Source organism: Mandrillus leucophaeus, unplaced genomic scaffold (assembly GCF_000951045.1).
Source record: "Mandrillus leucophaeus isolate KB7577 unplaced genomic scaffold, Mleu.le_1.0 Scaffold238, whole genome shotgun sequence".
NCBI classification, from domain to species: domain Eukaryota; kingdom Metazoa; phylum Chordata; class Mammalia; order Primates; family Cercopithecidae; genus Mandrillus; species Mandrillus leucophaeus.
The window spans coordinates 2,179,323-2,192,453 of record NW_012102454.1 but is presented as its reverse complement, the minus strand read 5'-3'; the positions used below and the strand labels follow the sequence as shown (position 1 = coordinate 2,192,453).

The 13,131-nt window shown below is 54.2% G+C and overlaps 1 protein-coding gene across 2 annotated transcripts in view; it reads left to right on the top strand.

The window, feature by feature from the left end:
* The window catches only part of CHST8 (carbohydrate (N-acetylgalactosamine 4-0) sulfotransferase 8), a 108,509-nt gene that overhangs the window by 12,157 nt on the left and 83,221 nt on the right, over positions 1–13,131 (top strand). The window contains exons 1-2 of one of the 2 annotated variants that reach the window (XM_011982314.1): positions 4,919–5,590; positions 9,535–9,750. In XM_011982314.1, the coding sequence (XP_011837704.1) occupies positions 9,621–9,750 (130 nt within the window). In that variant the 5' untranslated portion in view covers positions 4,919–5,590; positions 9,535–9,620. Of the gene's footprint in view, positions 1–4,918; positions 5,591–9,534; positions 9,751–13,131 lie in introns of those variants that run through there. The other variant, XM_011982315.1, reaches the window with a different exon arrangement.

Sequence of the window (13,131 nt, the reverse complement as noted above, 5' to 3'; positions counted from 1 at the left end):
TAAGCTTCTGTTTTGGAAAAGCGTGGCTGGTGGGGAGAGAGAGAGGATTTGAGTCCAATCTGGGGTGGCGCTTATTTCCTGTGTGTAACCTTGGCCATATTTAGTCTCTCTGGGTCTTCATTTCATCATCTGCAAAACAAGAGTGGTGGCCTTGGAGATCTGCTGCCCAGATCTTCCTTCCAAGAAGGATTTGCTGACCACCTGGGGATTGTGTGGGCAGCAGTCAGCCTCCAGTCCTCAGCTCCACGAGGGGCTGCTTCATCTGCAGCAAACTGCCTCATCGGATATCACACCCTTCTCTGGGCAGCCGACATCCAGCTACTGAGTAAGGGGGAGGTGTAAAGGTCCAGCCCTATCTTCCTTCTGCAGGACACTCCGACAGGCTGAATCCACTCCAGAGCCCACCGTCAAGGCCTGCATCCCTATTCCACTTCTTCCCACTCCAGCTTCCTCCCTTTTTCCTTCGCAGGTATTGATCCTTAATAAACATCTTACACCCCAAATTCCATCTCAGTATCTCCTTACAGGGAACCAGACCTGTGGCAAATAAGGATAATGATTTTTACTTAAAAAGGTTATTGTGTGAAAGCTAAATGGGATGTTTATGTCGTATCCAGCATCGTGCCTGGAACATTAACAAATCATGATAAATATCCGTTCCTTTTTCTTTTCTTCCCCTAAAAACTGTGACTCAAAATCCCATTCTGGGCCTTGAGCAGGTGTTCCTAACCTGTGCTCTGTAATAACTGGTTTGGAAAAAGCCCAGCGAGGCAAGTGGCCCTGAGAATCTGTGCTGCCGCTAAATCTGAGATCCTGGCTGATGGCTTCCGAGCCATTCTTGTCCCTGTGAAGTTCATTATCCATGGATCACGTCAGCCCTCTTCAAGGTTCCTCACTGAAAAGAAATTGAGCATGCAAATACTCTTTTATCATAATCACCACGTATCCACAGGGTAATTCATAAAAGAGCTGGAAATATATTGAAATTCAATATTGTTTTAGTCCAAATCAATATTAATAATTGTTTGCATTTTTAAAGTGCAATTTGCAATTGAAAAGTGCACAAAGATCAACCAGTAGTTGCTAACACATCGAATTTTCCTATTAAAGGCATAGTCCCTTAACTTTAAAATGTTTCTTATACAACAGGGGCTGGAGCTGATCCATGGAAATGACTGTCTATTATTTACGTGCACAACATTAGAATTTGCTTCCATTCTGCATGAGCTGAAAGGCCAGTCACTTTTATTTTTAAGTTTTTGATTTCTTTAATTAAATTTTTAATTTTGAAATAATTATATATTCATACACAGTTGTAAGAAATAATGCAGAGAAATCCCATGTATCCTTTACACCCTTCCCCCGACTGTAACATCTTGCAAAACCGTAGAACAGTATTAAAACCAGGATATTGACATTGATACGGTTGAGATAGAGAACATTTCCTTCCCCACAAGGATCCTTGTGTTGCTTTCTTCAGATCTTTAAAAATTAAAGATTTTTGAAGGAAAAAGGACCCTGTTAGATTTCTGCCTTGAAACGATAGCTATCACTAAATGAGGCACTCTCCCAGCTGGGCTCAGTGGAGTTCACGCAGAGGAACGGTCCCCTAGGTAAGCAGTAGCCCAGGTGGAACTCACCTCAGCTAGGGAGACCTCACGGGAGCAAAGCTTTGCACATCAGAAAGAGCCTGAGAACAGTTTTCAGTTTGACACTTGCAGTGTGGCCTTTGATCTCTCGAACAAGGATAGGGTTGTCAAGAAGGGAAACAGCTTGGCTGGGCTCATGTGGGCCATAGGAGCCCAGTTATCCCTGAAACAGGCCTTCCCAGAGTGTAGAACTCTGGGCACAGCCCTGGCAGCCTCCCTGAGGCCATGCCATGGGACGGACCCAGATCCCTGGTGAGGGACAGGTGGCAGGTGTGGGTGAGGCGTGCCCTTGACTGAAGCCCACCTGACATGCTTGAAAGTAACCCTATGCAAATGAAATTCACAAGGTGCCTCCCTGTTTCAAGATATTTGTCTCACACCAGAGCTGCAGGGAACTTGGGAACTCATCTACAGCAGATATTTTGGATGAGGACTGATTCTGAGATAGGGAAACTCAAGTCCTGAAGATCAGACTTGAGTGGAGGGGAAGTCAGGCCAGAGAACCTGGAGCGCCCCGCTCTGAGCCTGATGGCCACCCTGTAACATCCACATGCCTTGTTCAAGCTGCTTCCACTGAGGGTTTTGGGTTTTTGTTTTGTTTTGTTTGTTTGTTTTTGAGACGGAGTTTTGCTCTTGTTACCCAGGCTGGAGTGCAATGTCGCGACCTCGCCTCACTGCAACCTCTGCCTCCCATTCTTCTGCCTCAGCCTCCCAAGTAGCTGGGATTACAGATGGCTGCCACCATGCCTGGCTAATGTTTGTAGTTTTAGTAGAGATGGGTTTCATCATGTTTGCCAGGCTGGTCTCGAACTCCTGACCTCAGGTGATCTACCCGCCTTGGCCTCCCAAAGTGCTGGGATTACAGGCTGAGCCACCGTGCCTGGTGTTTTTTTTTGTTTTTTGTTTTTTTGTTTTGTTTTGTTTTTTGTGAGACAGAGTCTCGCTCTGTTGCCCTGACTGGAGTGCAGTGGTGCAGTCTCGGCTCACTGCAACCTCTGCCTCCCAGGTTCAAGCAATTCTCCTGCCTCAGCCTCCCAAGTAGCTGGGATAACAGGTATGCACTATCACACCCAGCTAATTTTTGTAATTTTAGTAGAAATGGGGTTTCATCATGTTGGCCAGACTAGTCTCAAGCTCCTGACCTCTAGTGATCTACCCACTTCATAATCATATTTAAGTGTACAGTTCAGTGGCATTAAATACATTCACATTGTTGGGCAGCCATCACCACCATCCATCTCCAGAACCTTTTCATCATCCTAAACAGAGACTCTGTACCCATTAACCAACACCCTGTTCCTCCTTCCAGTCCCTGGTAACCTGCATTGTACTTTCTGTCTCTATGAATTGGACTACTCCTGGCACTCCACACAAGTGGAATTATACAGTATTTGTCCTTTTGTGTCTGGCTTGTTTCACTTAACATGACGTCTTCAGGGGTCTCCCATGTCATAACATGTGTTGCTATCATTGACTTTTTGATCGACACATGCAAGCTGTAGTTTTTTTGGGCGTTTCCTAGCATCACAGAATATTTTAAAGGTTTGGGGATGCATTAGTCCACTTTTGTATTGCTATAAAGAAATACCCGAGGTTGAGTAATTTATAAGGAAAAGAAGTTTAATTCGCTCGCGGTTCTGCAGGCTGTACAAGAAGCATGGTGTTGGCATCTGCTCAGCTTCTGGGGAGGGCTTCAGGAGACTCACAATCATGGGAGAAGGCAAAGTGGGAGGAGGCAGGTCACATGGCAAGAGAAACGGCAAGAGAGAGATGAAGGGGGAGGTCCTAGACTCTTTTAAATGGTCAGATTTCACATGAACTGAGTGAGAACCAACTCATCACCAAGGGGATGGCACCATGCCATTCATGAGGGATCCGCCCCATGATTCAGTCTCCTCCCACCAGGCCCCACCTCCAACACTGGGGAATCACGTTTCACCATGAGATTTGGAGGGGACACATATCCAAACCATGTCAGGGGACAATCAGTCAGTTTCGTGGCATCTCAGTGGCGTGTGTCTTTTGTGTAAACATTGTACCTGTTAATATACATATATATGTAGAGAGAGAATCAACATTTGTCTCTAAAAATATATTCGTCTTCAAGCTCTGTGATCTGAAATCTGTCTTACCAACATGAGGAGGCAAAAGTGAGGTCCTGGTGGCGAGCGTGCCTTGGGTATTTCAAGTTTTAAGGCTCCATCAGGCTCCCTGGGGACCTTTTCTTCCTTGCCTCTTCCTTGCCTCCTGTCATAGGATTGGGCTACTCTTTGGACCTGATTCCAACGCAGCTCTGATGAAAACAAACCCTCAGCTCCCTGAAACATAAATGACCTTTTAAAATTCCAGGTTCATGGAGTGCCTCTCTCCAGATGGCCCCAAACACTTCCATCTATTAACTCGTGCTCATTCAACATGCAGCAGAGGCTATTGATCACCTTCCCTGTGCCGGGGACTGTGCTAGGTGCTGGGAATACAAAGACCAGGAGAGGCCTCCATGCGGTTCCCGATCCCGAGGTGCCGAGTCAGAGGCAGGCAGCAAATGCTCTTCCCATAGTGGGAGAAGGGCTGTCACCGTGATGGTGCTCTCAGGGGACCAAAGTTCACACATCCAGGGAATTCTGGGCACTGTGTCAGCATTCCGGACTCTGCCAGGATGAGGGGACTCAGTTTCTCTACATGCAGAATGACTGTCCCTTGCCCTGCCCCAGTGGAGTAAAATGTACTCAATATGTAAGAAGCCCTGGGGAGAGAGAGTGTCCACGGTGCGGTCAGTTGACGTGGCCTGTCAGTCTTTGGCCACGCTCTCAGGCCCCCCTCGCTGTGGCTGTGTGTTTGCAGGCGCCCCTCAGACTCCACCTGGCCATGTGTCCGCGATGGTGGGAGGCTGGGCTGTGGTGCTCCTAGCAGGGCTATGGCGGCAAGCTTTAGGACCTCGTGAGCCTGATTCACCGGGTAACCTCCACCCCAGAAAGCCCTTTCTCCCCGCTGCAGAGCATGGGGCTGGGGGGAGTGGAGAGAAGCCTGCCTTGTAGCAGGGGAGCGGACAGCAGGTAAATTGCATTCCCCGGGAGTAGCGTGCAGCCTGGCGGGGGCCTGGGTGTGCCAAGGCCAGGCTCTGGGGATTTCAGGACCCAGGCCAGCGCTCCCCAGCAGCACGACAGGAGCCAGCCTGAGAGTCTGCAGCCCCGCCTTGGAGTCTGAGCACTCGCGCCCATCCGTCATCCTTGCAGAGCATCGCAACTTTATGCCTACGCATAAAAACTGGAGGGACTCGTCCCAGAGTTTGCTGCTGCCGCCGCCGCTGCCATTAAAGCGGTTTTAATTAGCTGCAGGATTTTTAATGAGCTCAAATCAAGAAGAGCCCCATCTCAGAAGTAAGCGAGAGCCGCGCACAGGGAAGAACTAGTCTGACAAAACAGAAGGAGGTGGTGCTCTCGGGGGACCGGGCTGTGGGCTCCGACCGATCGATCGGCGAGGAGCAGATGAGTTCCTGAGGCCAGGAGGCTGAGGAGGGAAGCCGGGACTCAGGGACCAGCGACCGGTGCAGAGTCCCCGCTGCTGCCACCGCGGCAGAAGGCACGGTGCCGGATTCAAGGTGACGGCAGTGCCTGGCTCCATTCTCCTCAAGTTGCCATAGCAGCCTCTCTCCCAACAAGCAGCTTCTCCGGGAGCCCTCAGCCGCGAGGGACGTCATTGTTCTCTCCTGCCCGTGTGGTGCAAGGAGACCCACCGGACAGAGAACTTTCCGGAGCCCAGGGTCCACTGCCCACGTGGGTGCACCCATGCTGTCTGGAGCCAGGCACGGGGACAGGTCCTCACGGCCACAGGGGATCCTCTGGGCGGCTAGGGGGAGCGTCCAGGCCCAGAAGCAGCCGCAGCCAAGCGTGTCCTTGGAGCCGTCCATGCGTCTGTCCGCCTGCTGCCGGTCGCCACTGGAGGTGCGTGTGTTTTGGCTGAATTCCCAAGTCCTTGCTTGTGCCCTGAAGTGAATTTCTTCAAAGAGACACATTTTTAAATCAAATAAATAAGGAAATGGGAGGAATCCTTTGCCCTGCCCTGTGTCCCAGGAGGTGTTTATGAGATTAATTGGATCTTTTTTTTTTTTTTTTTCTTGAAGTAAAAATTGGTGACGCCATTCAGGCCTCAGGGAGAAAAGCCACCAGGAGGACTGGGAATTGTGAGGCTGGGCAGGAGCTGCTGGAAACTCTCTGGGGCTGTTTATTTTTCTTGCCTGAGTCCTCCCTCTTCTGTGCCCCTGGCAGGCTGGATTTTCTTATTGTCTGATGGTCTTGGGATGGGTATAGGGAGGTGAAGGCAAGTTTTGCCCTTGTCATCAGAGCTGAGAGTGATGTAGTCTGTGGTGAGGATGGGACAGTCCCAGGTGGAGGCTGAGGCCTGTGACTGGGTTTTTGCCCCACCCCCCCCAGCCTTCCAGGCCCCAGTCTGTGACAGATGGTGGTGTCCACTCCCCAGGCAGCAGCTGGACTCCCAGGAGAGGCAGACAGACAGCTGTTAGACCAGCAGCTCTTGTTGCCTTGAAAACAACTTGCGACTTTGAAGCCTGGGGTCCTCGACCCTGGGGGAAGCCTGGGGAAAGGAGGGTTATATAGAGTCCAGTTGGCTTCCTTGTGGGGCATTGAAGGCCCAGCCATACTGCTGGCCAGTTACCCAGGAGGGGAGGCACGCTGACCTTTGGATTCCTGTTACACGGAGCGGGGAGTTAGCTGGTCAGATGGTCCCCAGTGAGAACAAACACAGAGCCGAGGGTCCCAGAGGGAAAAGCTGGGGTCTGGGGCTTAGGGGTTGGACCCTGAAGCCACAGGCAGCTCCAATGCCAGCTTCCCTGGTGTAGAGAAGATGTTCGTGTTCGTGTTCTCTCTGGGGGGCCAGCAAAGGCAGGGTCTTTGAAAGGGGGAACTCGAACGGATGAAGCTCTACCACCATGGAGGTGTGGTCCTGGGTCTCTGTCCTCTTCCCTTTCCTGGATTTGGGGGCACGGATGTGGTCCTTGCTCTGGCTCCCAGGCACATGGGTGGCTGGAGCCAGGCATCATGGGGTGGGTTTGGTTTGGGCAGGTTCAGAAACAAGTGAGGACAGGTCTTGGCTGCAGGACCCATTTAGTCCTTGACAGTGGATGTCTGTACTGGCTTGAATGGAGACAGACTGGGGGAGAAGAGAGCACCGGCCAGCTCTCTTGTAACCATTCTGCAGCGCCAGCTACTGAACAAATGAGATGATGATCACACATGCTCCTGAGTCCCCTTTGTTCATCAGGTAGAGCCTGATATTGACCCCTTATTAGCTGTTTTACCAGGTAGTGCTGGGCGCTAGCCATGAACTTGTTCTCCTTCCTCCCTCCCTCCTCCCAAAATGTCTTGATGTTGGAGGCTACCCTAGGTCAAACTGGCTTCCTGGTGTCTGACTCAGGAGGCTGCTGGAAGTGCGCCCGAAGTGTGGTCAGCTTACTCAGGGGCTCGTGATGGTTGCTTTCCAGCTGGGGCCTTGCTGGGGGCCATCGATGGTGTGTGTGCAGGCGCTGGCCGGCATGCACCCGGGCATGTGTGCATATGTGTGTTAGCGAACCCACATCTGCTTAGGTCCGTGGGTGCGGTGCACATGTGAATGCTGTCCCCATGACCCTGCAACAGCGGCTGCTCCCGAGAGACCCTGCATGCTCTTCCTGGTCCCCATCTGAGAGCCATGGCTCCGCTGTGTTGGTGTGTGACGTCTTTTCCGTTCTTCTAACTCCTTTCTGTGACTGCCTGGGGCTCCCCCGAGTGAGGCTGGAGAGAACAGCTCTGCCTCCCTCGGCAGCCGCTCACTCTCTCCTGAGGCTTTGGGGTTGGGCCCTGTGGGCCTCCGACTCTGCAGTGCAGCGCTGTCCTCACAGAGGGAAGGGCTTGGGGAATGGTAGGGCATTGCAGCCTGCTGTGGGGCTTACACTGCTGCATCTGTGTCTTTGCAAGGCAGTGAACCCCAGGTCCTCAGGATGGCGTCATCCAGGGCAGCCATGGAGGGAGAGGCCCCAACCCCACACAAGGGGCTTTGAGTCTGAGCCCTTGGGGACACGTGACTGTCCATTTCTACCCTCTGCAGGCAGGGCAGGGGTGGCCTTGGTGGGTGACAGGAAGTAGCAGTTTGTCTTTGGGGCAGAGGCCATTACAGTGAGGTCGGGGCCGGCCTGACACCCCAGAGCCAGCTCCGGAGACAAAACAGGCCCAGCTCAGTGCTTCTGTAAAAAGCTGGAAGGCTGCAGGAACCACCTGCTCGGCACAGTCCAGAGAGCCCAGCGTCAGGTGCCTTCCCGGTGCGGAGAGGCCTGGGGCAGGTTAATTAAAGTTAACTGAGTGAAAAAATAATTACAGAGACTGCAGAGGGGAGAAACCCAAACCTGCAATTTACCCTCCCCAGCCCTTGAGCTTTTCAGAAGAACAATCTGGTCGTGGGGAGTCGTGGGTGGGGAGCAGGGAGAGCGCCTCTTTTCATCCCTCATGCTCCATGGGCTGTATGTGGGGGCTTCTTCCCCCAGCGCTTGGGTCCATGTTGGGGAGGAGTCGCCTGGCTGAAGTATTGTCCCTGGGCAGGGAAATGTCCTTGGGCCGAGCAGCACATTTGGCCTGGGGCTTGACCAGCTACCTAGCTGTGGCCTCAGAGGCTACTGGGAGCTGCCCACCTGGCCTCACCTCCCTCAGGCACTGACCTGTGCCAGGGTGGGGAAGTTTCCCCCCAGGGCTCCTTGGGTGGAAAAAGGGTGGTCCCCCAGGCCTGGCCAGCAGGGCCCGCTGGAAAGTAAGGGGACAGAGTGACCGACCTTCAAAAGAGGGGGGCTCCCTGGGGTGCCTGCCGCCTGTGCCTTCCTCCCCCTGTACTCTGCCCATGCTCTCTCTACCCTCCACTGCAGGAACTTATATTCTTCCTCTGGGCAAATGGCCTTGGGGTGCCCCCATCTCGATGCACAGCCTGGCCCTGTTGGCGGGACTGGCTGCTATGTGGGGGATGGGGAATTTCTCTCCCTGCCCTTTAGGAGGAAGCGGGGTAAGGGGTAGGTCACATGGATATACTCTGGGTCTGCAGTGGCCGGAGCAGTTAGTGCCCACCCCCAGGAACACGAGGGGGTGTTCGCACCCAGCCTGTGCACCTCTGAGCTTGGAGTCTGTTGGACACAGGTGTAACTGCCCCACCTCCGCTCCAGGCCAAGGGCCTCGAGCGCAGGGACTCCTGTGGTCTGGCCAGAGCCTCAGCTCTCTCCGGTGTGACTGTCCAGAGGCACCGCCATCCGCCAACCCATCTGTCAGTCCATCAGTGAGGACAGCCCTGGCTGGTGTGGGGGAGTCCGTCTGTGCCTGAATATCCTTTGAGCCTAGCAGGCCCCTTCTCAGAGCTGCCTGCTCTGTGGAGACCTTGTCCCCAGTGCCCTACAGAGAGGAGCAGGGTGGAGGCACATTCAAGATCTTCTCTGCCCACTGGTCTGGGTGCCAGGGACAAGGACCCAGGTTCCCGCTGGTACCTAGGCCCCCACCCTGGGGGCACACATGCTTATTTGGAGGTCTGGACAGTGCAGGGGATGGCTGGTGGCTACTGACTGGGGGCCTGGGGGTTCCCACTTCGGCTCCCCCAGGCAGGGCCAGACGGTGTCTCATTCCATGATTTTTCTGGAGGTGCAGATACAGGAGACCCTGGCGGAAAGCTAGCATTCCAGCCACAGGTGGGAACAGGCTGCCCTCAGCCTCCCGGGCATGAAAGGGTGGAAAGGGCACCCCTGGGTAACTTGTAGAGGGCAGAGGCATCCGGGAATTACACTTGGGTTGCTGCAGTGAGCGGGGCCTCCACCTGCCCCGGTGCCTTGCACCTCGATGATGACTGTCCCCACTCTGCCCCGTAGACCTTGGCCTGATGGACGCCTGGTGTGGACGATGAGGGAAGAACGTGCCTCCCACACCCGAGAGGTGACCCCTGAGCGAGTCCCGGATGACCCCGCGACCTGGAACGATGCGGCTGGCCTGCATGTTCTCATCCATCCTGCTGTTCGGAGCTGCAGGCCTCCTCCTCTTCATCAGCCTGCAGGACCCCACGGAGCTTGCCCCCCAGCAGGCGCCAGGTGAGTCCTTGTGCTGAGTCCTGCCATCACCGCCCCCAGCTTTCCAGCCTGAAGCTCAGGCCTCCGCGGCTGCCCTGGTGTGCTGGTCTCTGGGGAAAGGAGCAAGTCTGTGCCAAGACCCCAGGGGAGCAGGCAGAGTCCTGGCTTCCCGGGGAAGGCATCAGTCTCAGTGTGGGAGTGCTGTGTCTGATGCAAGACCTCCAGCCAGTGCCTAGCAGCAGGGTGGCCTCTCTTGGGGGTCATGGCAAGGCTGCTGTCTATTGAGCCAGTTGTTGCCTTTGATGCAACTCAGATTTAAACAGGATTGCGCCACCTCTCAGGTCTCTTCCACATTGTCGGGGATATCAGAAAGTGGACAACTTCTCCCTGAACCCTTGCCCCACAGGTGAGACTCAGTCTCCCTGCCCAGCCCTGGAGAATCTAGCCCCTCTGGTCTGGACAAAGGGGGTCAGGGTACTTCCTGGTTTTGTGAGGCCAAGACCCCCTCCGAAGGTCCGCCACTGCCACTTCCATTCCACCCCTGCCTGGTGGCCCGCTGGAGTCACAGAGGGCTGCTGGGGACAGGTGGGATGGCAGGGAGGCCAGAGCGGGAAGGGTGATTCTGGCGTCTCAGGGCAGACAGAGTGTGGAGAGGGGAGTTCAGGCAAGGTCTCTGCTGCTGGGACATGGTCCGCATCCCAGAGATATGGCAGGACAGAAGGTCAGCTGGCAGGGTGCCAAGACCTGGAAGCTCTCTGCTTTGGAGGGAGAGGAGGGGAGGTGTCTCAGCAGAAGCCACACACTCACAGTCCACATGCTCTAGGGCATGGACAGGCTGGTGCACCCCCAGAGACACTACTCCTCCCCAGGAAAACCCACTCACTCTCTCTTGGTTGCTCTGTGCTATGAGCCAGAGACAGGATGAAAGAGAAGGGGGCCGGAGGTGTGGGCAGAGGGGTTCCTGCACAAACCCCTGCCGGAAGCCCAGAACACAGGAAGGGGTCTTACTCTGCAACCCCTCCACCCCCACCCACATTGTGGACGAGCACCCATGATGTGTGGCCCTTAGTGTAGATTGAGGGCCCGTGGACACCAGGAAGGAAGGTGAAAAGAGCACAGGGAGGCCAGTGCCGGGGCCCTGGGTCTGGCACCTGCCAGAGGCTTCCCATGGGCAGGTGGATGAGTTGAGAGTCAGAGGGAGGCAGCCAAGGCAGTGGCCTCCAGGAGATGGTGGGCGAGTCATGGGTGCTGACTCATGCCTAGGGCAGACCCCCACAGGTGGTGGCTGTCAGAAGTGGGTCTGGCCGCTCCCAGGCTTCTGGAGCAGTAGGTGCACAGCAGAGCCAGCTCTCCTGTGGGAGCTTTGCAGCCTCACATGAGCCCCAGAACAGCTCATGACACTGTGTTGGCAGAACAGGGCCCCTCGGGACAGCGCCATCAGGGAAGACGGCGAGCTGGTACCTATGGTCACGTGTTACCTGCCTAGAAGCAAACTCAGGAAGAAGGGCAAGCAAACACTGCCTGGGTGTGTCCTTGGTGTGTGCGTGGTTGGGGGTGCATGTAGGCAGAGGGTCCAGACAGCCAGTGCTCACATTCTACTGAAGGAGCCTGGGAGAAGAGGCATGAGTGTGCCTGTGATGCCCACCTGGGACTGGGGCGGGCCTGGACCCATCGGTGGGACACTCGTGGATCTGACTGTGGTTTGGTGGCTTCAGCTAGTGCCCTGCCCTGCCGCAGCCGCAGCGCTTGCTGTGCAGGTCCCTGTTGCCCTACCCAGCTGCCCGAGTACACACATGTGTGGATTACAGGTGGGCTGGGGACCCACGGGATGGCTGGGATTTCTGGGAAGATCGGAGCCTCAGGCTGGCAGGGGGTGTCAGATGGCACGGAGCCAAGACTATCATCCCTCTGCAGCTGGCAGACCTGGCAAGGAGCACACGTGGGTCTTCTGATGGTCCATGCAGTCAGACCAGCCTCACCACGTGCCAGGTGATGGGCAGACTTGACGGTCTGGGTAAATCACACCAAACACAGTCATAAAACTTTAAGTAATGCTTACGTTACTTTCCCTGAGCAAAGTGCCTCTGACACAGGCTGTTTGTGTTGATTTGTTACTATTCATTTATTCCTTCCCTGTACTTCTCACGGCAGCCTAATTGTGATTCGGTACCAAGAAAGCAATATCAAAGTAATTTTCCACAACATTAGTTACAATTTTCTTCTGATCTTTCAAGTGAAACAATCCCATCCTGTTGGCTTCTCTGAGCATATAAACCTTGATTACATTTATCTGTTGGAAACCAGTGCTTACAAAATGTATGTGTCCAGTTGCATGGCTGGGTGGCCCCAAGGGCCCCTGACAAGCCTTCTCCCTGTGCATTTCTGTTGGTGGGAGGAACAGATTCTGGGAGCTACCCTGCCATTCCGATCAGGCAAACAGGCAGGTGTTGGGGCGGCGGGTTGGGAGTAGAGATGAGCAGATCTACGGAGGAAATTCCACACCGTGGCATGAACTGTTCTGGGGACGGAGTTCTCTGGGAGCTGCAGTTTGTGGCACTACAAGTGTAGAAAGGGGACAAGGAGTGGTGGGAGTTCTGAGTTGCTTGAGGTCCCTTGGGGCCTGGCCTCATGCGTGTCTCTCCCACGCAGCCACCAGGTGTTAACAGCACCTGAACTTTACATGGATCAGCCAGCGAAGCTCACCTGGCTCAGGCAGTAGATGGAATGGTAGGGGGTTGCCAAACTTTTGTAAATCAAACCACATTTTAAACATTTTTGTTGCTCTAGTCCAAATCAAATCTTTGGAAACAGGAAGAGCTACGCAGTAAGTTACCCACGTTCGAAGATGAAGTTTTGTGTATCAGAGAATTTGCCTCTCCAGTTAGAGTTCTTTTCCAGTCTCCAGGATTGCCAGGCCCTGAGGCCAGAGCGTCTGCTTTCAGGAAATTCACTTTTTGACCCAGTAGACAAGACTCACCTCTTCTTCAAGAGAAAGACTTGGAGACCAGGCCAGAATCAAGAATAACAAACACCAATGGCCAGGTGTGCTGGCGCATGCCTGTAATGTCAGCACTTTGGGAGGCCTTCGGGGGGGAGAATCACTTGAGCCTAGGAGTTCTAGACCAGCCTGGGCAGCATAGCAAGAACCTGTCTCTACAAAAAAATAAACAAAGTTAGCTGGGTATAGCGGTACACCCCTGTAGTCTCAGCTACTTGGGAAGCTGAGGTGGGAGGATCCTTGGAGCCCAGGAGGTCGAGGCTGCAGTGAGCTGAGATTGTGCCACTGTGCTCCAGCCTGGGCGACAGGGCCGGACTTTGTCTCAAACAACAAAGAACTCCCCATGTACTGGCTCTGGGGGCTGCAGAAGGCTGACTCCACATTTGGTTGAGCAAACTGAATTT